The sequence below is a fragment of the Vipera ursinii genome (assembly GCF_947247035.1).
Source record: "Vipera ursinii genome assembly, chromosome: Z".
Lineage (NCBI taxonomy): Eukaryota > Metazoa > Chordata > Lepidosauria > Squamata > Viperidae > Vipera > Vipera ursinii.
Window position 1 is genome coordinate 83563720 of NC_139517.1, and position 26457 is coordinate 83590176.

Below are 26457 nucleotides of genomic sequence, written 5' to 3' on the forward strand. Positions count from 1 at the left end.
GAAATAAGATTAACTTTAAAAAAAATAAAGTTAACTGTCTCTTTTTCAGAGTTTGATCAGATTTGATGAGGTCCAGCATTTGGACATACAAAAAGTTTACACAATTGATTCCAAATTTTGCTCCAATTTCCATATTAGTTTGGGTATGAACATGACCAAGCTTCGTATGTATAGAGAAAAAAAGAATAACATAGTAGATTACTTTAATATAACTAAACTGCAGTTTGGCAGGTCTCCTTTGTATTACAGAGTTGAAGGAAAAGTCTTCTGTTGTCTTCTGAAGCTTCATGTGAGGGCCAATGGCTCCAGGACTCCTTCCATCCTCTGCAACTTTCACAGGGATCTTGGGGAATGCTAGGACTTGGGAAGATCTGTTCCAGTCTGGTTGCATGGTGACTTTTAGTGGATGGGTGGATCAAACCCAATTTCATGGCTGAAATGAATGGAAGGTCTGCTCTGGGTCAGTGTGGTCTGCTTCCAAAGGATTGTGGGGTCATCTATGCAGGACTGAAAGATATGAGAACAAGATCTCCTCCTCCCTTTCTGGGTGGACTGTCTGAGGAGAGGCAGACAAAGGCATGGAGAACTGATAACTTTGGGCTGTTCTTAAAAGTACAGAGAGAGAAAGAAAAAAGCAACAACACATTTCTCTTCACCCTGTTTGCTGGCCAAACAAACAACGTAAGAGTATATCCTTTGGTGGCTTATTTTAAGCAGAATTTCTAGTAGAATTTTGAAAATCTTTTCTCTTTGGATTAGAGACAATTAACACTCACATTTACCTCACATACAAAGACTTTGATACACATATACACACATAGACAAGGAAAAGAGAACAGAAAAGGGAAACAGAGAGAGAGAGAGAGAGAGAGAGTCACTATTCCTATATTTTAATTTCCTTTTGTTGTTGTTAGATGAGAAGTTGTGTCCGACCCATCGCGACCCTATGGACAACGTTCCTCCAGGTCTTCCTGTCCTCTACCATCTTCTGGAGTCCATTTAAGCTCACGCCTACTGCTTCAGTGACTCCATCCAGCCACCTCATTCTGTGTCATCCCCTTCTTCCATTGCCCTCAATTTTTCCCAGCATTAGGCTCTTCTCCAGTGAGTCCTTCCTTCTCATTAGATGGCCAAAGTATTTGAGTTTTAGCTTCAGGATCTGGCCTTCTAAAGAGCAGTCAGGGTTGATCTCCTCTAGGACTGACCAGTTTGATTGCCTTGCAGTCCAAGGGACTCACAGGAGTCTTCTCCAGCACCACAGTTCAAAGGCTTCAATTCTTTGGCGCTCAGCCTTTCTAATGGTCCAGCTTTCACTGCCATACATTGCAACTGGGAAGACCATAACCTTGACTATACGCACTTTTGTTGACAGGGTGATGTCTCTGCTTTTTAGTGTGCTGTCTAGATTTGCCATGGCTTTCCTCCCCAGGAGCAAGTGTCTTTTTTTTTAATCCCATTTATATCCCACCCTTCTCCGAAGACTCAGGGCAGCTTACAATCTAAGCACAAATCAATGTGCTTAGCAATAGCCTTCATTCTATGTATATGCCTGCTTATTAGGGCTTTCGCCCCCCCCCAAGCGGCATTATTACAAAGTCAGCTTATTGCCCCCAACAATCTGTGTCCTCATTTTACCTACCTCAGAAGGATGGAAGGCTGAGTCAACCTTGAGCCTGGTGGGATGCGAACCTGCACTAATTGCAGGCAGCTGGTGTTACTTAATTTCTTTTAATTTCTTGGCTACAGTCCCCATCTGCAGTGATCTTGGAGCCCAGGAAAATAAAATCTGTCACTACCTCCATTTCTTCCCCATCTATTTGCCAGGAATTGAGAGGGTCGGATGCCATGATCTTGGTTTTCTTAATGTTAAGTTTCAACCCAAGTTTTGCACTCTCCCTTTTTTTTAAAATTCCATTTATATCCCGCCCTTCTCCGAAGACTCAGGGCGGCTTACAAGCTTAGCAGTAGCCTTCATTCTATGTATATGCCTGCTTATTAGGGCTTTCACACACACACCAAGCGGTATTATTACAAAGTCAGCTTAATTGCCCCCAACAATCTGGGTCCTCATTTTACCTACCTCGGAAGGATGGAAGGCTGAGTCAACCTTGAGCCTGGTGGGATGCGAACCTGCACTAATTGCAGGCAGCTGGTGTTACTTAAGGAGACATTAGCCCACTGCTCCACCAAGGCTCAGTTATAGGATAACAGATGGTTAACACATTAATTCACCTTTCCTATGCCTAGCTTAGTGAAGAGCTCTTTTTTGAAGGTTAAATTATAATTAATAAATCTACTAATCCAGGTGTCCAAAACTTGTTATCTTACTATTTGACATTTTAGTAGCCTTCTCCTAAGTTGATTGGCAATTAGGGTGACCTGAAAATGATGATAAAAAGCACTTACTATCTATCAGCTGCCATCAATGATGAAAATTCACATAGAAGATAAACTGTCCCTTATTAAAATTTAAATGAGAGTGAAAGTGCTCCGAACCAATATGGAAAAGTTTGCATCAAAAATATAATTTGTTTTAAGAATTAATACACTAAAGCTTCTTAATCACTAAACATTAATTTCTTATGTCACTTTTGAATTATGTATAGTTTGAGGGAGTTGTGCACACAATATCACTGATAAGGTATTTACAGCACAATTTAATTTAGTTTAAGATTACTAAGTATAAGTAATTTAGATTATTATTATAGCAGTTGAGTTTAGTTTAATATTAAGTATGTTAGTATATTTGGTATATGACATTACTAAGAATTTATCCATTAGTGGTATTAGTTCTTATCACATAGACCTTATATATATTAAAAGCTTAATTGAGTTCTATAGATTCAATTTTCTGAATACTAGATTAATTTTATGTAAAACTCCTTCTGACAGACAAATATTGTTTAAGAATAAGCTGTCACTTATTTGTAGAAGTTAAACACTGTTAACAATAAATCGACATGCTCTTATTTATTAAGTAGGATATCAAATTGCTATATTGTTTCTATTCTGTTTCATTTATTTTACTTTTTTTATCTTGATATGTTTAGAGGGCCTGTTATATGTAATAGGGAAATCATTTATAATAAACAATCAAATTAAAAACCATAAATCACAGACATAAACTGGTAATTTGAATGTTCAGAATTGAAACAGAAGATGAATAGTTTTGGCAGCCCCGTATCCATAAAACTTGATGGAATAACCATCTTTTTCAAGACTTCTTGAAAATCAGGAAGGAGATGATTTGAATATCATGGCAAGATACTGTTCAGAGAAGTACGACAATAACTGAAAATACATGCTTTTATTTTATAACATAACCCAGTGAATGTTTAGAGTATACTAGGTATTTCTGAGCAGGTTAAGCTTGCTAAATTCTGAACATGTTGTTTTAAAAATGTTTACCTTAGATTAAATTATGATTTTAAAAGATTTTGTTTTCTTTTTTAGCTATCCTTTAGCTATCCTTTGCAAGTATAGTTCACTTTTAATAAGAAAGACTATTGATTTAGACATAAAGTCATAGGACTTAGTAGACAGTCTTTTTCTAGTTTGCTGATTGTGGTTGCAAATTTTTGTGGTAAATTTCAAGAAAAGAGCAGAAGCCACCCTTGCTTCAAGAAATCATAAAATTTGAACACAAGGAATTTTGGCTTAGAGATTCAAAGTGTTTAGCTGGAGAAGATTTTGTTTTCTGTCCCCAATCATAATGCTCCTAGCAATAATCAATGCAACTGCCACAGCTTTAAGGGTATAGTATAGGAAAGAAAGCAGTTTGTCAAAGGTAAATATGTAGAATAAAAATTGCTTGGGAAAAAATAGAATTGGTTGAAGTATACAAAATATAGAAGCCACACAAAGGTGTTGAGACATTTTGTCTAGATCAGAGACATGCAGGAGAAAAAAAGTATTGTTTCTTGAAACATGATTGATGTTTCAAAATAGAAATTGATCTATTTTGTTGATCATTCATATTCTTCTTCATTCCTACATGGAGAAACAAGCAAATTAGTATGCTTTTTTTCTTTTGGGCAGAATATTAGCTGCTATATGACTCATATCACAAGAATGTCCAGAAATAGTTCTTATTACATGAATGCAATCCTTCATTTCTTTAGAAAATTCACCAAATTTCCTAATTCTAATCTGTGTATGTCCATAGTGCCTTATGTAAATACCAACTATCAATATTCTCCACATGAATATTTTCAGATGACCACAGGGAGGAGCTAGAGGCAAATATCCCTGAGAGTTATCCCTAAGGTATTTCTCCTGTGGTTAAGATTTCTGTATGTGATCATATTTATTATATCCAGTCTTGAGCAGTCTTTGCATAAGACCAAAAATAAATAAATAAATCAAGAAGAAGAGCAAGAAGATAAAATGACATACAAATAAATACAAAGGCAGCCAAAGAAATAGTTAAAGGATATAGAAAAGAGAAAAGATGAATAACTCTCCTTTGCTCTTTGGAATGTTCACTTTGGTACTGGAACAATTAGCAAGAAGGGACTTAATGTTTCTATTTACATTCATTTGAAAGGAAGGGGTTACAAGAGGGATGGAGGATGGGGAAAAGACATTGAAAATAGTGTTCTGTCATTGGCAGCCACAAGTACACTATACAAAAAGTCCAGTGTATACTTTAATGAATAAAATATATTCATTAAATATTGACAACGTTACTTTTTTAAACAGGTGACACAGGTGAAGGAGAAGAATGAGAATGACTACATTCTTTTGATCTCAGCAGCATGTCAGGTATGCAGATTTTTTTATAAGATATTTGTCCATATGTTCCCAGGTTATTTAAAAATTTAATCATATGTGCTACAATGCTGATACAATGTATATACAATTATGTGATATTTATTTGTCTCATTTTTAAGGATTCATATACTCCTTAATTCATTATATGGAGTAAAACTGAGCAATAATTTTTACTAGATGGATATTGATCTACCTGTCAGTCTTCCTGTGTATCATCGTTCTAGCTATCATCTATCTCAGAGATGTGCAAAATTTTCCCTGCAATACATTTTAAACATTCATTAGCAAACAACCTGAACTTTAATACATTGTTGACATCTATATTATGTTTTTTCCCCTTTAATTGTTAAGAGGTTCAGGGGGCTCAGGTTCATACCAAGATTGCATGTTGTGAAAATCCTAATTATCTGCCTTCAGTTACTCTTCTCATTTTTCTCCATTAAATCAAATATTTAAAAATTGTAGAATTATAATTCTGAAATGCTAAATACATTATTAAAGCGTATATATGTCTACAAACTATAACCAATTATTATATTTATTAAAATTGAATTTAAGCCTACGTTTTAGTTTGTTAGACGGACAGTTATATAGAAGCCAACAGAAGCCAGTTGGGTGAACTTGGGCCCCTCACATTTAACTCCATTTCATCCCTCCCAAAGCAGTGTCAGGGTCTGCAGTAAGCATTCTGAAGAAAAAACACTTCTCTGATCTTTGGTGGTTGTGCTTCTGAAATAAGCAGGTGCAGTGCAAACTTCTACAACCAGGTAGAACAAACCCTAATAAGAAAAAGAATCTTTAGTCTAAGGTAAATAATGGCACTAAATAAAGAGTAGCAAATGTGTGAAGTAAAATGTTTTCCATAAACTGGATAGTTATCCTTGAAAAATGTAAAGAATTGATGTATCTTTGTATCAAGATTGAATAAGGTTGTGCTCCTGAATTTCATCTAACAAGGATAAAGACAGCTTAGAAATTTCTTATAGGCGTTCTTCAGAGACCACTAAATCTGGCTAATATGATTTTTCCTTTTTAAAAAAATGTAGTTTATGTGTTAAAAAATAAGATAAATACTTGGCCTGCTCAATAGGGAATTATTTGAAAGAAGAAGTGATACTACCAGCCTTGAAGAAATAGTAATGTCCCTCCTCTTTAAGAAGGCATTCCTCCATTCTAGGTAACTATCAGCCAGTTTTTAGTCTTCCCTTTTGGGGGGGAAAAATTAGGTAAAATTTCAATCAGTGATTAGATTATTTTTGGGAGGGAGGAGTTGTGGAAAAAAGTAGTTGGATGGCAATTGCAGAGATATATAAAGATAATGGATCATAAAGAGTAATTTCAGCTAGGTTTTAGATTGGGATATAACATGGAGGCAGCACTAGATAAACTTGTTGATGATTTTGGTGAAGCTGGGATAGGTTTGGTTAATCCATTCTTGTGCTCCTTGGTCTTCCAGTGGCTTTTGATATCATCAGCTGTAGTATCCATCTGGACCAGCTGCAAGGGTTGACAGTCGGAAGTACTATATTGCAGTGATTTGCCTTCTTGCTCAGTACTTGATCTCAGGCAATGTGGATGGCAGAGATCTCACCCACAGCTCCGAACCTGTGCAGACCCTTGGGATTTGACATGCTCTTCTCTCATATTTAACGTCTGCATGAAACCTCATGCAGGTGAGATAATGCAGCTGATGATATTCAACTTTATATCTTGATGTCAGACTGTACAGATGAATCTGTCAGTGTATTCACCAGAAGGGTATTTGGTTTGGATGGGAAGAAATATTCTGACAAAACTGTTTGACTGTACCTGTTTGGACCACCTGTGCTAGAGAAATTTCCATTGTTGGTCTTGGATAGTGTTATACTTTCCCCTTCAAGACTATGCAACCTGAGAGTCCTCTTGGATTTGCAACTTTGGCTTGAAGAGCAGTTGGTAGATGTGGCCAAGCACATCTGTGCACAAAGTCATCTTGTGCAACATTTGTACTTTTTTTCAACCAGGAGGGCATTCAAATGTTCATTCACAACCTGGTCCCCTTACAACTGAACTATTGTAATGTTCCATGCAAAAGTAACGGCTGCCCTTGAAGACCATCCTGAAACTACAAAATGCAATGGGTGAGCATTAAGAGGTACCTCAGATTATGCCTATGTATCACCATTGCTATGTAAGCTGTATTAGTTGCCCATAGGTTTCCAGATGCAATAGTAGATGCTGATTGCCGTGTATAAAGCCATTCACATCATAGGGTCTGGTTATCTGAGAGAATGCCTATCTCCAATTGTTTCTTTCCAACCAATACATTCCAACAAAGTAGGTATGCTCCAGGTCCCTTCAATTAAATGTTGCCATTTTATGGGATTGAAGAAGCATGCCTTCTTTGTGGCAATCCACACCATCTTGAAAAGTATCTCCCTAGATATACAGATGATGCTAGTCTCTTGGGGTTCAGAAAACCCTTAAGATCTGGCTCTCTTTTCAGGCTTGGAATTAATATGGTTATTATTAATTGGTGTGGGCCCTGTCATACTGGTATATTGTTTATTGTTCTGGTTGTTTTAGTCCAACCTACCTGTTTATGGTGGTTCTAACTGCTTTAATTATTTTTGCTAGATTTTTTTATTTTTTTGCAAGCCACTCAGGTTCTTCTGTAGTGCACAGCAATAACAAATTGTTAAATGATTAAATATATTTTATTTAATTATCAATCAAACATAAACTGTTGTTTTATCATGATTAATAAATGTTATTTTATCATGCATTTAGATTTTGTATACTAATTAAAATCTAAGAAACTGGGAGAAAACATTTTTACTTAGGACTTTCTCAATAAATGATAAATGCTTGTTAATTAAGATTAAACTGTTAGCGTTAGAATGAGAAATTTGAATCCAGGATACCGGTTCCGGAATTTCGGTGCTCCCAGACGTGCGAGGGATTCACTCCTCGTGTTGCCTGGATTTCTTCATTGGGGGCCCCCTGTAAAGGGGTCAAAAGTTGCCCTGGAGGGGTGATGAGCGGGGGAGAGGTCTCTCCAGTCTGCGGTAGATGGGCGGCGGCCCTCCCGTCGGCTTGGAGCTACTCTCCAAACCAAAGAAGAAAGGATCGGCCACTCCCATGGCCCATCATTTAGCTGTTTCCTGCCAAAGCCAAAAGCACAACAAAGCACTTGAAAGCACTTGAAAACTGGGTGAGAATTGCCTTCTTGTTTTCCTAATTGTCTACTTTCCCTGTCAAAAGCTTCTTGAATTTGCTTCCCCCTGCAAGGAGAGAGGGAAGGGATTTTTTTCCCCACCCTTCTTATGAGCGGCCTTTGTCTACATTGGGAGAGAAAAGAAACAGCCTTCTACTAAATTATACTGACTTATTGGACTTACTGCCTTTCTACTTTTGGCCCAAAGTTTCTATATTTACACAAGGACACAAGGGATAGGTAATATATTTTTGTAGCAACGTACTTATTATTAAATATACAAGAATAGAAAACTTTGCAAGTCCTACAAGGATAGAAAACCTCTCAAGACCCTTGATATTTCTTACGGTTCACAACCCAAATATATATAAAATAAGTTAAGAAAGGCTCTTTTCAACCTATCTTGCAGATTTTATTGGAAGAGCTAACCTTTCATTATATTTCTAGCATTAGAAGCATGCTCTGCTTCGTTTATTTCTGAGGTTTCCTTTATGTTTGTGTATCTATTTGAATCCAGATTGCCTCTTGATGACTGCTTAAACTAGTCATTACAGTTCATTTTTCTCCATTTCCCCTATACTACATTACCCTCCTCTACTCTACCTTACCCTTTTTATCCTACCCTACCCTATCCTATTCTACCCTACCCTAACTATAGAATTTCAGTAAGCAAATCAGTTTAACCAAAAGAAATTTCAGTTACTTTGAAAGCAGAGACAAAAGATTCCTTTGATCTGATGGAACTGAAGAGAAAAGCATTAAAGTAACTAGCTGCATAATTATGAACAGTTGGATTATTTTCTACATTAAAACACCTTTTTAAGTAGCATAAAAAAGAAAAAAGGAGAGGGGAGATACAGCTACCAAGTTATAGTTTATCCTTCAGTTTTTTCGCTCAACTAAAAAAGAAGCGATACTCAAGTGATTTGAGTCTTCTGCTGAATTGATTGAAGAACTCTGTCAGAACAACCATTCACAAAACATTACATGTAGGTGCATATCCTTGCAAGTATCATAAGGGAAGTAAAATAATTTAAGCCTTTATATATGAAGAACATCAAGGGATAAAAGTGTGCAATCCTTGGAAATTATCATCATTTTTATCAACATCATCTTTATTTACAGTCTATCTTACGCACACAGACACAAATACTGGAACAAATAATTATATCTGAGTGTATATGTAACTGAATAAAGCATCCACAGCGTAGCTACATTATTAAATGACAAGTAGCTATGGCAATTGATAAAAATCACATTGATTCCATATAAGAAGGGACTTTGCAGTTAGATTTCTTTGAAGATAACTATAAAGAACCCATTGTTTCAGGTCCATCAAAGCTTTTTCAGAGCTGAGCACCTTGATCTAAATTTATGCTTTTCTTCCAAATTGATAGGTAATTATCTTAAAAGATCAAGAAAGCAAGGGAGTTATCTGTAAGATTATTGTAATTCAAAATTTAGGATGGCAGAACCACATCCTAGCCTTTATCAAGATTAGTCCAGTCTCCAGGACCAATAAAGCATTGGAAATACGCTGGGCACTCACAGTAAGGCTCTTAAAATTTAAACTGGATTATAGAAGGCTTGAGTAATGGCGATTACAATCACTGTGTGTCACTTAACAAATGGCTTATTACCTTAGTTCTATATAGTTTTATTCCAGCGGGTCATAATTGCTGCAGTTGCAGTTGGCATAATGTAAAATGGCCTTTGCAAGTCTGTCAGCCCAAACAGAAATGGCCATTAGTTGTTCTTATCAATATGCTAAGGAATGAATAGAAGTGCCCAGGCATATAAATAACTTGATTTGTTCAAAAATGAACCCTTTTGTTTTCCAAAAGCAATGGCAAATTACCAACCTTTTATCATTGTGTTATAATGAGATGCCTTGTTATTATAAAACCTCCTTTTCTTGATAATTAGACTGCATAATAATGCAGGTTTTGTGGCACTTCTAGTTTATTTTTCCTTTAATTCCTATTGAAAATGAAGATTTCCTAGGAAGAAAGTGGGTTAGAAATGTGGATGGTTCAGAAAAATATTCCAAAATACATTTTACAGTACTATTACTAGACCAATTCAGGACTGTAAAATAGCATGCAATTTTTTATGTTTGAGAACTGTTTATTAAGAGAGATTATAAGCAAAACAAAAGGGTGGAAAAGAGGCATTGAATGGCTAATGGATAAAAAAAATAGATATAGTGTTAGCATTTCAGATTTTGAAATTAGCATCTATGAAGTGCTGAAATTATTTTGAATTTTAACAAGAACTGAAAAGTTGCTGATATAAAGGAACAATGATTAATCCCCATTTTTAAAAAAAATAATAAAATCAGTTCCATCGGAAAATCCACTTAATGCCTTAATAAGGAAATATATAAAAAAAAATTAGGACCATCATGCTTCTCTTTATGACCAATCATCCCATAGAAGCATGAGAAAGCATAAGAAAGTTGCAGTTTTGTCATTGTTTGACAAATAAATGTAGGAGATACTTGTTAATTTGCATGTAAAGTGAGACTTAAGAAATCTATTATTTAGCTGAATTGGGAATAGGTTGAAAAAGAATCTGCCCAGCCATTTTTTATTTTAAGTACTGTTCTTCTCTTCTGGCTAGAAAATAATAAATTAGTATTGTTGTATTGATTTCATTTAACTCTAGCTCATTTGCTTTACTTTAATGAAACTGTGATTATAAATCGGATTAGATTTCATTTGATTATCTCTCTTGAGTTGAATTCTCTGAATCTAACTCATATCATTCTCTGTATATCAAGAAATCAAATATCTAGAATATAGCTTTCTTATAAGAAAGTTACAATAAAGAAGATTTGTATACAGGGTTTCAGTTCATTCGGTGTCATTTTTGCCTTTTATAATAATAATAATAAGTTGGAAGGGATCTTGGAGGTCATCTAGTCCAACCCCCTGCTCAGGCAGGAAACCTTATACCATTTCAGGCAAATGGCTGTCCAGTCTCTTCTTAAAAACCTCCAGTGTTGGAGCATTCACCACCTCTGGAGGCAGGTTGTTCCACTGGTTAATTGTTCTAACTGTCAGGAAGTTTCTCCTTAGTTCTAGGTTGCTTCTCTCCTTGACTAGTTTCCATCTGTTGCTTCTTGTCCTGCCTTCAGGAGCTTTGGAGAATAGCTTGACTCCCTCTTCTTTGTGGCAGCCCCTGAGATATTGGAACACTGCTATCATGTCACCCCTCACTCTTCTCTTCGTTAAACTACACATACCCAATTCCAGCAACCGTTCCCTATATGTTTTAGCCCCCAGCCCCCTAATCATCTTTGTTGCTCTTCTCTGTACCCTGTCTAGAGTCTTGACATCTTTTTTACATCGTGGTGACCAAAACTGGATGCAGTATTCCAGGTGTGGCCTTACCAAGGCATTGTAAAGTGGTATTAGTACTTCACTTGATCTTGATTTTATCCCTCTGTTAATGCAGCCTAGCACTGTGTTGGCTTTTTTGGCAGCTGCAACACACTGCTGGGTCATATTGAAGTGATTGTCTACTAGGACTCCTAGATCCCTCTCACAGTTACTACTATTGAGCAAGGTACCACCTATACTATACCTGTGCATTTGATTTTTCCTGCCTAAATGTAGAACCTTACTTTTTTCACCATTGAATTTCATTTTGTTAGATAGTGCCCAGTGTTCGAGTCTGTCCAGATCCTTCTGTATCTTAAGCCTATCTTCTGGAGTATTGGCTATTCCTGCCAGCTTGGTGTCGTCTGCAAATTTGTTGAGTTCCCCATCTATGCCCTCATCCAAATCGTTAATGAAGATATTGAAGAGCACTGGGCCCAGAACAGAGCACTGGGGCACCCCACTACACACTTCCTTCCATGTGGATGCAGTTCCATTGAGGACCACACGCTGAGTACGGCCTGTCAGCCAGCTACGAATCCATCTGGTGGTGATGCTATCTAACCCACATTTTTCTATCTTATCAAGTAGTAGGTTGTGATCTACTTTATCAAATGCCTTACTGAAGTCCAAGTAAATTATATCTACAGCATTCCTCTGGTCCACTAATTTTGTCACTTGGTCAAAGAATGCAATAAGATTTGTCTGGCATGATCTGTTTTTGACAAACCTATGTTGACTTTTAGTGATGACTTTGTTTGCATCAAGGTGTTCACTGATTTGTTGTTGGATTATCTTTTCCAGAATCTTGCCAGGTATTGAGGTCAGGCTGATAGGTCTGTAGTTTCCTGGATCTATTTTTTTCCTTTTTTTGAAGATGGGAACTACATCAGCTCTCTTCCAGTCCTCTGGTAGTTCCCCAGTGCTCCAGGATCTATGAAAAATATAGCTCAGTGGTTCTGAGATCACGTCTGCCAGTTCCTTGAGTACTTTAGGGTGTAATCCATCTGGTCCTGGTGATTTGAACTCGTCTAGGCTGGACAGGTGTTCATTTACCATTTTTTTGCCTATCTTAACTTGCATTTCTATTCTGTTTTTTATGGCACTGGTTTTGGTAGGTTGGACTGTTTTTTCCCTTTGTGTAAAGACAGATGCAAAAAATGAGTTAAATAGTTCTGCTTTCTCCCTATTGCTTGTCATCTTCTTGCCACTTTCCCCCACTAATGGACCAATCATTTCCTTAATTTTTTTCTTGTTTTTTATATGTTGAAAGAAGCATTTTTTGTTATTTTTGACTTTGGTCGCAAGCCTTAGTTCATTTTGAGCCTTAGCTTTCCTCACTTCATCTTTGCAGGCATGGGCTATTTGCTGATATTCTGACTAGTTATGTGCCCCTCTTTCCAATTCGTACACTTGTCCTTTTTATCTTTCAATTTATCAGAGAGTTCTTTATGCAGCCATGCTGGTTTCTTTTGAGAGCTGTTATTTTTCTTCTTTGTTGGTATTGTACTAGACTGGGCCTTTATTATCTCACTTTTCAAAATTTCCCAAGCTTCTTGAGTTGTTTTCCCCTTTAGGATTCTCATCCATGGAATTCTTCCCATGGTCTCTCTAAGTTTATTGAAATTAGCTCTTTTAAAGTCCAAGACTCTAGTTTGGCTGTGTTCTATTGCTTGTGCCTCCAGAATGTTGAATTCCAATATTGCATGATCACTTCCCCCCAAGGTTCCTGTGGCTTCGACACCTTCTATAATTTCAACTCTGTTTGTGAGAATTAAATCCAATATGGCTAATCCCCTAGTTCCCTTCTCTACTTTTTGGGAGAGAAAGTTGTCTAATAGGTTTGACAGGAATCTGTTTGATCTTCCACTTGGGGCAGAGTTTGTCTCCCAGTTGATATCAGGGTAATTAAAGTCCCCCATTACTATTGTGATGTGCTTCTTACATACCGTAGTTAGCTGACTAGCAAAAAGTTCATCTATTTCCTCTGCTTGGTTGGGCGTCCTATAGTATACACCTATGGCAATGTCATTCCCCCCCCTTTTATATTGACCCAAATGCATTCAAGTTTACAGTTTTCGTCATTGTTGTGCTCTATTTCTGTAGAGATAAAGTTATTTCTTATATATAGAGCAACTCCACCTCCTCTTTTGTTTAGTCTGTTTCTTTTAAATAGTTTAAATCCCTCTAGCTGCGTGTTCCATTTGTAGGTTTCGTCCCACCATGTTTCCGTAATGGCAACAATATCATATCTGCCCTCATTTACCTGAATTTCTAGTTCACCCTGCTTACTGTTCATACTCTGTGCATTAGTGTATAGACATTTGAGTCCTTTATGACTGACCCTGTGTTTACTTGCTGCATAACTTGTGTGGTGCCTGGCTTCCCCTATTTTCTTAGATTGCCGGGGACAGTGATGTTCTGTATCAATTAACTCACTATCCCCATTATTTAGTTTAAATGTTCCTCCAAAAATGCTGTGATTTTATTGCTAAGTAACTCAGTCCCTTTCTTGGATGGATGTAGACCATCTCTTTTATACATTTTTTCATTGGACCAGCTACAGACATCATGACTAATATAACCAAAGCCTTCTCCTTTACACCACTCCTTTAACCACATATTAAATTCTGCTATACGCTGGCCTTTTCCAATTTGCTCCTTATACACTGGTAAAACCTCTGAAAAAGTAAGCCTACAGCCTATTCTGCTAAGTTCCTGCCCCAAGCTGTGGAAATCATTCTGCACAGAGAGTACATCTTTTTGGAACAGATCATTAGTGCCAAGATGTACAATAGCCTCCACATCACAGTCCTTGCTGGCATTCTTGATTATTTTAGAAATACGCTTCTTGTCCCTACTGGCAGTAGCACCTGGAAGACACCTGACCTCTTTCAAAACCTCTGTGTCCTTTCCTAAATTTAAATCCCTTGTAATTGAATCACCAACCAGAAGCTGTCTTTTCTTTTTGGATGCCTTTCTGTTCTTGCATGACTGGTGTGTAATACCAGATTCACACTTCTCCCTGTCGAAAACAAGTTTTTCATCTTGGACCACGATCCCCTGCTTATTTGAGTTATTATCACAGATACCTTTACTTGTCTCCTTAATGTCCCTATTAAGGTCAGAAAGGGCACTGTATCTGTTGTGCAGGGACACAGCAAAAGCTTTGGGATTATGGTTCACAGATCTCACCCTGCCAGATCCCATGGTTGTCCACACTGCCATTCTCCTGCAGGATCTTTGTGGTAGAGGGGGCTGATAGCACGGAGGCTCAATAGGGTAGAAGGGCTGAACTGGACACCTAATTTCTGCCTGAAGAGCAAAGATTACAGACCGTAGATAAATAATCTGTCCTTGTAGATGAGTGATTTGTTTACGGATAGGACAGTTTCCAAGTTTGAAAAGGGTACTGCGAAAGACAGCTGCAAAACAAGTGTTGCACTGAACTAAGCCAGACATGCTGAGTTACAACAAATCTCAGATGCACTTGCCCTGAATGTACCACTGCTGTTTTTGGTTTTTAGTTATATAATTCTGCCAATTCCATTAGCTTAACCTAATTTCTAATTTCTGCCAATTCCATTAGCTTAATCATCCATTCTTCAATTTAGGTAGTTATATATCCTTCTAATTTTTGCATGTAGGAGTCTTTCCACCATTACCATGTTTAAAAATAAAGTTCCATAAGTTCTTTGCAACTGTTTATCCTATAATCCCAAAAGGAAAATCTCTGGTTCAATAGTACATTCGCTTTTAAAAACTTCTGAATACTTTTTTTTTCAATTCCATTTATATCCCGCCCTTCTCCGAAGACTCAGGGCGGCTTACAAGCTTAGCAGTAGCCTTCATTCTATGTATATGCCTGCTTATTAGGGCTTTTCACACATACCCCAAGCGGCATTATTACAAAGTCAGCTTAATTGCCCCCAACAATCTGGGTCCTCATTTTACCTACCTCGGAAGGATGGAAGGCTGAGTCAACCTTGAGCCTGGTGGGATGCGAACCTGCAATAATTGCAGGCAGCTGGTGTTACTTAAGGAGGCATTAGCCCACTGCTCCACCAAGGCTTATTTGAGCTCAATATTTTCTAGCTTTCTTAAATATCCACCAAAGATGAAAGAATGTACTGTTTGATTATATTTCAAATATTTGAAATCCAGTTTTTCATCATTTATTCAATGCTGGATATCAAGGATACATCATCCTCGTCTTGACTTTCCACAAAAGCATGAAATCCTGACTTTTCTAGGCCTTGGGCTGACATAGTTGGGACCAAAAATTTAATATTTTGGCTTTATGTCTGTATATTGTGCTTGTATCATGTTTTGGGTTTTGTTTACACTGCTTTTTATGTTATTTGTGAACTATCCAGAATTATTTGGAATCCAAATTTAAATAAATAAATAAGTTTTAATTTACCAGATAGTGTTATTCTGCGGAAGCTATTAAAATTTATATGCGTAAACCATAAAGAAATAAATGCTTAAGGCTTAGAATTAGTCGAAATATACTTGGGATAAACACATGCCCATCATTTAATAAAAATAAAAAATAAATAAAATGTAAAAACAATAAACAAACAAATAAATAAAAAACAGAAAACAAACTCAAGGAGCAGACATGATGGACCACTAGGTCTTTTTCTGCTGTCAGTTTTCTATGTTTCTATTTGTTAAAGAATTTGGAGTAAGTCAATACTGTACAGTGTTTGCACTTTCTAATTGCTGGTATGTATGCAGTGTTATATTGGTATACAAAATAGTTTGCACTGGGCTTTGGTTCCAGTTGTTGTATATGATAAAATGCTATCATTAAGATTAGCAAGAAATCCTGCACGTGTCATGTATGTGATGCACCTTGGCAATCTAGTGTATTCTTTATGTGAACATGTCAATTTATTTATTTATTTATTTTATTTTATTAGACTTATATACCGCCCTTCTCCCATAGGACTCAGGGCGGTTCACAAGGTTTTTTAAAAACAATACAACAAATTCCAAAAATTAAAAACAATTAAAATGATTACATTAACCTTGAAATAAAACCCCAATTACAATTAAAATACAATTAAAACCCCAGTTAATACTCTCAGTCCAGGCCAGAAAGCTCGAAGAGCCAGGTCTTCAGGTCCCGGCGGAATGAGCGAAGGTCAGGGGCAGTTCTAAGCTCTACAGGCAGGTGGTTCCAAAGGGCCAGCGCACCCACAGAGAAGGCCCTCCCCCTGGGTATTGTCCGCCAGCAATCTTTTACCAGCGTTACCCTGAGAAGACCCTCCATGTGGGAGCGCACAGGATGAAGGGAGCTTGATGCCGGCAGCAGGTGTTCCCTCAGATATCCCGGACCCAAGCCATTTAGGGCTTTATAGGTCATCACCAGCACCTTGAATCTCACCCGGAGGGCAACCAGAAGCCAATTAACCAAAGATATGATAGGTGACCAAAGTCAATTGCTATGGGCTCCTATGGTGATGACCACAATATGAGGAAGATTGCTGTTTGGAATACTATAGAAAAAAATGGTAGTCAATATTTCCAGCTTTAACGGTTAAAGCACATTAGAAAGCTTTCACACCCTTATTGTTATCTAAATAACTTGCACTTGAATAATATCAGTTATTGATCAATTAGTATATTACTATTTTAGAACAGCTAATTACACTTTTAAATAATGCATTGCAAATAAAATTTCAATTGTTTAAAACTACAAAATAGCAGTATATTTAATTAGACTATTTATTTTCACAACTTGGTCTATAGTTACTTAAGTAGCACCTAAATGTACCTTACGAATAGTGCTGAAATGTGTTCTGAAACATTCTAAATTTACAATATTTTTAATAGTTAATTAAATAGTGCAGTTAAAGTGGGTATTAGTTTGGTTTTTTTAACAAGAATTTTAGAATGAAGACTTTGAATATCCCATAGTAACAAATCAATACTTAAACATATTAAAGAATACAACACATGGTATAATCTTAAAATGAGATGAATTCATGACAGTGCCACTTCAGATTTGCAATTTTAAATCGATGATATATGCTTGCTCTTTGCTTTTGAACAGGATCTCTATTGTAATGGAAATGTGGCAATGGAAATGTAATGGAAATCAATATCACACCATGTGGTCATAATGCTCTGTTTAAAAATGAAGCTGTGCTATTTATATTAAATACCATGTTATTTTTTTTCTTTCCTTTTTCCTATTTCTGTTTTTCCTTTTTTATTTGTTTTCTTTTTATTTCTATATATTAAAGTAAAATTTAAAAATGTAAATGAATTCAACGAAAATATCTCTCCTCCTTATATTGTGCATTTGTAAAACCAAGAGAAAGGAAAAAGAATAAATAGCTCTGAATGAATGTGGTGTATGCTTTTGGAGTAGAGTTGATTAATGTATGAATGGAAGTGCCCAAGAAATTTGTGGAATTATGCTAATGAAGTTCTTGGTGGAATAACACAGTAAAAAGTGCTTATAAATAAATCTATTGCAAAATGTTTAGATGAAAGATGCAGTACAATAGTATAAAGAGTAAAAGATATAATGAAAGAGTAAAGAACAATGCGGAATTTTAAAAAAGCAGAGAAAATGCAGAGCAATATTGATGGCTTTTTTAAAAAGGTGGATAGCTGAAATAAGTTAAACAAGGAACTCGCATCAGAATGAATGAAATTAAAAATAAACCAATTGAGTGAAACTGAAGTGATGAGATCCTGGGACAGGTATTGAGACTTATAAAGAAATGATAAGCTATGTTGAAAATGGAAATAAAAATGAATGAAACTAAAGTTTCTAATGTTATCTTCTATGGTTCCCTGGTTTGGTTTGTTCTATAATCAATGCCACTTCAAGAATGTGCCAGATGAACAGATTTATACAAAAGTGACTCTGATAATTAAAAGGCATCTACCTTTTGATTCATCTTAACAGCTTATCCTATTCAATCTTTGTCCAGTTTATAGCACTGATACGTCGTATTCAATTTATACTAATGCATAGTGCTCTTTGTCTGGTTTATTCAGCTTTAATTGGCAAATTCTTGTGACATTAGTAAAAATCATGCCTTGTGTAATATGTTCACATTATATCTCCCTCTTCCCTCCAATATATAAACTTAATGGAGTTTTGTGTACATTCTCAGTTTCTGATCTAGTTATTCAAAGACAAATGCATTTTAAAAAGGTAAAGGTTTCCCCGCACCTCCCTCCAATATATAAACTTAATGGAGTTTTGTGTACATTCTCAGTTTCTGATCTAGTTATTCAAAGACAAATGCATTTTAAAAAGGTAAAGGTTTCCCCGCACATGCGTGCTAGTCATTTCCAACTCTAGGGGCCAGTGCTCATCTCCATTTCAAAGCCGAAGAGCCAGCACTTGTCCGAGGACATCTCTGTGGTCATGTGGCCGGCATGACACCAAAGGCGCACGGAACGCTGTTACCTTCCCACCGTAGTGGTCCCTATTTTTTACCACCACCCTAAAAATTATTTTCCTTGTTTGCCTGTTTTCAGAAGAATAAGGTAAAGGAGATATAGAGAAATCTATCTAATATAAGCAGATGTATAAATAAACTTTTTAAGTATTTTTATGACAAATATAATGTGTCACAAATCCTACACAGTTAGACATAATTTATTAGCCAACTTATAGTTACACTAATGGCGACTGTGAGAGAGTCAAGGAGGAAATTAGTGTGAAATCTTTATACAGTAGAGGCACAAGAGGGCAAACTCAAACTCCACTTAAATGCTGTTGAACCTTATCTAGTTTGTCCAGCCTGGGAAGATTGCTGTGAAATAAAGATTCAGTGAAAGTTAGCTAATCTGAAGTCTTCATATTTGGATCTGGCTGCTCATGCCTGAAAGGAACAAGTTTCTTAGAATAATATTGAGTGGATGTTAAAATTCGGAAATAAATCTGTTTGGTTATCAGTGACAGACACTCGCAGATACAGAACTTTTATTATGTGCATTAGAAAACTACAATGTTACATGTTACATTACTTTTTGACATAATTAACATTCAAATTGAGGCAATTGTCATAATGTCTTACAAGCTTTAAAATTCCTTAGTAGTAGTCGCTTGGTGCCAAATCTGGGCTATGGGGGGTTGATCAAAAACATCCCAACAGAACTGCTTTAAAAGTTCTTGGGTGCGTCCAACGGTGTGCAGGCGAGCACTATTGTGAACCAACACCACACTGGATGTCAGCATGTCCTGATGTTTGTTATGGATGATTTGTCTGAGTTTTCATATTGTTTCACAGTAGACTTCTGAATTAATGGTCAAACCACACTCCATGAACTTCACTAGTAGTACTCCTTTGGCATCTTCACATTTGGCAGGATTTTCTATGGCACCACTTCCAGTGTGGTGTTGATTCATGATAATGCTCACCCGCATACTGCTTACAAATCTTGTAAGACATTATGACAAGTGCTCATGTGATTATGTTGAAAAGTAATGTAATGTTGTAGTTTTCTAATATGTATAATAAAAGTTCTGTATCTATAAGTGTCTGTCATTGATAACCAAACAGAGGTTTATTTATGAATGCCCTTGTATCTTGCTGTGTAAATATCAACTATTAAAGACTATTAAACCTCTTGGAATCACTGTAGCATGCAAAGCAACCAAATCCCTCCAAAATATCCTAAATAAACCCAAAGAACTAGTAACCAAAGAATAAAACCAACAGATCTCCATCAACATTGAAAAGGCAGAAAATGATGCAATCTAGGAGAGTAAGCTAGAAACTGTCAGGACATATCTGTCAACATCAACTGGCAATAAGGAGACAAGACGAAAATTCCTTAATTTCTGAACACTGATAAATACAATCAGAATTTGATCTGTAAAATTTGACATTTTATATCAATCAAATACAAACCTGGTGATGACCTATAAAGCCCTAAATGGCTTGGGTCCGGGATATCTGAGGGAACACCTGCTGCCGGCATCAAGCTCCCTTCATCCTGTGCGCTCCCACAGGGAGGGTCTTCTCAGGGTACCGCCGGTAAAAGATTGCTGGCGGAAAATACCCACGGGGAGGGCCTTCTCTGTGGGTGCGCCGGCCCTTTGGATCCAGCTGCCTGTAGACCTTAGGACTGCCCCTGACCTTCGCTCATTCTGCCAAGACCTGAAGACCTGGCTGTTCGAGCTTTCTGGCCTGGAGTGAGAGTATTAACTGGGGTTTTAATTGTATTTTAATTGTAATTGGGGTTTTATTTCAAGTTTAATGTAATCATTTTAATTGTTTTTAATTTTTGTAATTTGTATTGTTTTAAAAAAAACCTTGTGAACCGCCCTGAGTCCTACAGGAGAAGGGCGGTATATAAGTCTAATAAAATAAAAATAAATAAATAAATTCCTTGAGTTTGGCATTTTGACAAATCAGTTATCAGCAGATACATAGAGATAAGACATAATCAAAAGTCAAGGAAGGAAATAGTCCAACATATCATCTCTAGAAACCAACAATCAGATAAGCAGGAAATAGCTCCAGATAAACAGGGAACAATACCATAATCAAAGAATTATCAGAGAAATAGTGATACTCCAATCAGTTTTGGTACAGCAAGTTACTATATGCAGTTTGGACTCCACGACTGTAGTGACATGCAGTTCATCTACAAATGGAAACAATTCAAAACCATTTTTACCCTACCTAGAAGTGATTAACCAATTAAGATCATACCAAAACCAAGGAGTGTAATACTCAAGGAAGCACATGTTAATATCTAAGAAAGTAAAGAAATTTATTATATCGGCAAATGTCAGTGTTCATCACATCACCATCTGGAGATTACTTAAAACAATAGTAGGCAGAGTTGCAAGGAGAAAGCCAGAACTCTTCAAAAAGAAAATTGCTACTCATCTACAGTTTGAAGAGGCTAGGTGGATAAACAGAAGGCTATTAGGAGAGTGTCCTATGGATAGACAAGACCAAAATAGAAGTTTTGACTTGAATGAAAAAAAGTTATATTTGACAAAAGGTAAACACTGCATTCTATTGTAATAAGAACGATATCCCATCTGTTCAACTATGGTGGTGGTATGTTTTTTTGCTTTCCTGCCTCCAGATCAAGACAGCTTGCCCTCATGGATGGAACTATGAATTCTGAATTGTACTAGCAAATTCTACAGAGGAATGTCAGGGTATTTATCCATGAACTAAAGCTCAAGAAGTGGGTCATGCGACAGGACAATGATTCAAGATACACAAGTGGTATGACCGAAGAATGGTTAAAGCAGAAAAAAGTTAATCTTTTACAATGGCCAAGTCCTGACCTTAATTCTGTAAAAATGTGGAAGGATCTGAAGCAGAAGTTCATATAAGGAAGCTCACCAGCACCATTGTAGCTATTCTATAAGGAGAAATGGGTACAAATTCCTCCAAGCTGATGTTCCGGACTGACAACAGACACCATTAGTTGCAGTTATTTCACCTGAAAGCAAATGTTAGCATATTTTTGTCACATCTGTACCTTTGGATTTTTCTCAGTAAATAAACAAGTACAATGTTTTTTATTAAATTTGTTTAGTTAGGTTAGGTTCTCTTTGTCTAATTTTAGAGAAAAAATATTTTAGGTCTTATTTATGCAGAAATATTGAAAATTCAGAAGTGTTCATAAAATTTTAAATATCTCTGTATAAAACGACTAACAAACTTCATTCATTCAGTGCACTGATGATGCTAGCTATCCTGGTAACATAAAAATATAGAGACCTAGTGGTCCATCAAGTCTGCCTTTTGAGTTATTTTTGCTTTCTTTTTAATTAATTTATTCATTTACTATTTGTTAATTATTATTTTTATATTCTATTTCTATTTTTCTTATTTTTAATTTTTTGTCATATAGTAAATATATGTTTATCCCTAGTATGTTTAAACCACGTTGCTGATGATTTACCCACTACTTCCACAGGAAGTTGGTTTCAAGCTTACATACCTCACTTCTGTGAAGTAATACTTTGCAATAACAATAGCACTTAGATTTATATGCTGCTTCAAAGTGCTTTGTAGCCCTCTCCTAAGGGGTTTACAGAGTCAGCATATTGCCCCCAACAATTGGGTCCTCATTTTACCGACCTTGGAAGGATGGAAGGCTGAGTCAACCTTGAGCCGGTAAGAATCGAACTGCCGAACTGAAGGGAGCCGACAGTCATTAGAAGTAGCCTGCAGTATTGCATTCTAACCACTGCACCACCATGGCTCTAATATTTCTTTTGAACTTTCCTCTTGCCAATTGAACATTATGTACCCATGTTCTTGATTTTTGCTTAATATTGAAAAAACTGTCTTTCAGAATCTTATTTATACCCTTAGTACATTTAAAGGTTTCAATCATGTTCCTCCTTTCCATTCTGTCCTCTAAGCTCTACATATATCTGTCCTGATATATTTTGCCCCTCAGACTTTGCACCATTTTTATTGCCCATCTCTGGACTCGCTCAATTTTATCAATATCTTTTTTAAAATGAGGTGTCGAGAACAGGACACAGTATTTCAAATGGGGTCTGACTAAAGCCCTATATAGTTGGATAAGGATCTCCTTTTTCTTCATGGGGATCCCTCTAATAACAAAAGGTCTGCAACAAATAATCACGCTGAGAGAACACCAAGAACCCTACAGTTCAATTCTGGTTTACATACAGTATATTGTTCATTATTGAAATATCAATTTAATTAAAGTGACCTATCTTATAGCTAGAAAATCATTGTTTTTAAAGTCTCACAGTGATATTAAATAAATCCCTGTTACAGAGTTAAATGCATTGCTTAACATTGGATTCCTCACTATATTTCTCTTCAAAATAAAATGATCTAATTATGTTGGCTTGTCATTTGTCCTAGATACAGTTGATTCATAATATCATACGTATCACATTGGTATTTTAATGGCATTTTTCAAAAACTTCAGTCATGACTAATACTGTCATTTACAGTGTTTTTTTTTCATAATTAGAAATTGCCTGAAATTTTCTTTAATAAACTGATTGTTTATAACTATACTGAAAGTTAAAATCTTATAATTACCTATAGAACATTTTTATGTAAATTTGAATTACATTTATAAATACATGACCTTTTTTGTGTCTTGCCATCCCCAGTTCATAAACATAAATATAGAATTGTAATATATATTACACTAATGCTAGCCAGTGTATGAATCATGCCAAGGTTGTTATAAGTCCCAAAGTAAGAGTGGCATCTGATTATTACTTGTGACCACAGAGCTGACCAGAAAGCAGCAATAATAGCAAGACTGGAATTGCTAACTGTGCACACATAAGGATGTTAGCCTTAGATAACTGAGTATCCCTCAGGTCAGCCCACAAAAAGAGCCAAGTCAAACAAGGCTGAATCCTTGATGTTTTCTGTTTTAAGCAGCTGAAAATTGTTCATGACCAGCTTCGACCTTCAGGACCTTAAATGATCATATGAGCAAGGCAATAAATTGGTGGTAACTTGCCCAGGGCTTCATGTTTTAAACAGCAGACTGGTGAAAGTTTCTTGTGTACATAACTACCTTCGTTGGATAATACCGATATAAAAAGGATACTAACTTCTAACTTTCTAACTTCACTGAATGGAAGCTGACTGTGGTGACTAAAAGTGCATGGCTGGAAAACTGTACATCTTACCAGGGCAATCAGTTGGTGATGCATGTGAATTCCACCTGATCAAGAAAAATTGAGAAACACTTCCTTCCAGAATTTCACAGCCAAGCAGGATCTTGGTAAAGTTTGTCAACCATTTTTTTAAGCCTGCAGATCATGATCTTTCATCTTAGGATGGACTGATGCACTTTTCTGGCAGAAAATAGAAATGGGTCTCGTTATTTACTGAGAAACAGTGGTGCATGGAAAAATATTGTGAAAATAACAATATTTTGAGAGTTCAGCACTTCTCAAATTGCTGATTTGTCCATGCTGGGGGTATATGCTTTCCAGACTGTATAGATAGGATGACATTTCAAATTATAAGGAGGCAAAATGAAAGAGTAATTGGAGTTACTAAATAGCAGAAATAACATGCAATAGATATGTACATTGTATGAACATAAACTAAAATTAATACTTTATAGAAGTAGTCTTCATCATGGTCAAACACTCTTTTTAGATTCTATTTACTGTTTAGAATAGCTAAATGTTCAGTTGTATTTTTTTTCCACTAAGAAATGGGCACTTTAATGTATCTAAATAAAAGTGCTTCATAGAACTTGGCAAGGTATTGATTTTCAATGTAATTAGATTACATTTAGTCTGACCCTTTTGCCTTTATGGTCAGATTGACACATTTTTTGCTTTAACTTCAAAATACTGACTACTAAGAATATTCAGTACCATACTGTCAACTCTATTAATATATAATGATTTTATCTTTTTATCAAAAATAAGTGACGGCTTACATTTTTGTTTTTTTCTGATTGGAATATTTACTGTTCGTACCTTGCATAGGAAAAAAAATCAGGATGTGGTGCTCTAAAGGGAGGTATGAAACATTGTTCTTCTTAAATCCTGTGTAACATCAGGAGCATAGATTATAATGTCACTCAGGGGATCACCTCATCCAAAAGTTAAACTGGTCTAATTTATTTCGATTTGTTGGTCCTTTACCTCAGAATGCCTCCAGCTAACAGATGTCAGGTGCTGATCGCTTTAACATCTTAGTAAAGACAGTCAGTTGATGCCAGGCAAGTCCAGGGTGGCTTTTTATGTAGGTTACAGAGGTATATCCTGTATCCTTGAGTAAATGAAGAAAACCCTTTTATGTCAAAAGGGATGAATTAAAGTGTTATCAAGTGATAAACAGTCTAATTAGCTAATAACTGTTTAATGTGATTAGGCTATACGTATGCCTTATAGATTTGGCGGCCTTCAACTTGAAGTTGCAAGTGGGTTTTGGAAAATCGCATTAAAATGATGTAAGTACTGCAAGACAAAGTACTTCTATAAATAATATGTATCCATATTTATTTCAAAATATCCAAGTAGCTTACACTTGACATTTATCAACAATAACAAACAGATTGAGTACTGAGAATTATGCTGTCCATTTTAGATTCATGGAAAATAAAATAATTATAATTTATTAAACATATTTGCTGTCCGTCTCTCAACAACTCTGGCTGCTCATAAAAACCACCAAAATTACAATAAAATCAATAAAGGATAAAAGATGGCAAATACCATCTCTCAACAACTCTGGCAGCTCATAAAAATCACCAAAATTACAGTAAAATCAATAAAAGATAAAAGATGGCAAGTATAATAGTTTATACAGAATGAAGCAAGGGGTCTTACTCCTCCTTGTCAAATGCCTGGATGAAGAACCAAGTCTTTATGACTGTTCTGAACAGCAGAATGCTGACCGTCTGCATCTCAGATTTAAATTAAACTTAAATTAGCAGTTTGTTTATTGTTTATTTATTTTGGTGCCCTTGAGTCAGTTTTGATAGTAATTTTATTAAAAATTATAATTGCAATAATAAAAACTAATACAAATGAAAAAGAAAAAAGAGCTCAGTAAATAAAGAGAAAAAATAAGAATATAGTAAAGAAAAAAAGAAACATATAAAGAAATTATTCCATCACAACAAGTATAAACAATTTTAGCATATCTTCTCTTAAAATACATCAAATGATCTCTTCCCATATCTCTTCTTTTACAAATCTTTAGAACCTTGATATTTCAATCCTGATGTCAGCAAAAATTGAGATTACTAGAGATAACAACACTGGATTTTTTGTATGTCTAGTGTAACACCTTTATCCATCCTATTGTAAGCTTTTAATTTTTAAATCCAGTTTAGGATCAGTCTTATGCTTGTTATGATAAAACTTAATTTATTTCCATTACCTCTTTTAAACACAGTCTGTTAATAGAGGCAGATACTTTTCAGATTTTCTGGTTCTGCTAAAGATTGAAGGAAATTCAATCTTGAAGGAAACTAAAACCTGTAGATCTGGAAATCTTAATAGCTAAAAAGCAGTTAATGAGCAATTTGCAAAATGGTTAGGCAAAGAAATATGTTTCCATTTGAAGGTTCCAACTTTGTTTTGAGTAAGATGGCTATTCCCTCATCCTCCTGTGCTCT

General features: G+C 35.9%; 1 protein-coding gene across 4 annotated transcripts in view; it reads left to right on the forward strand.

Annotated features, from left to right (window-relative positions):
- The window catches only part of THRB (thyroid hormone receptor beta), a 224619-nt gene that overhangs the window by 154538 nt on the left and 43624 nt on the right, over nt 1-26457 (forward strand). For all 4 annotated transcript variants that reach the window (XM_083376160.1, XM_083376158.1, XM_083376162.1 and 1 more), the window contains exon 3: nt 4702-4764. In XM_083376160.1, the coding sequence (XP_083232286.1) occupies nt 4758-4764 (7 nt within the window). In that variant the 5' untranslated portion in view covers nt 4702-4757. The remainder of the gene's footprint in view (nt 1-4701; nt 4765-26457) is intronic.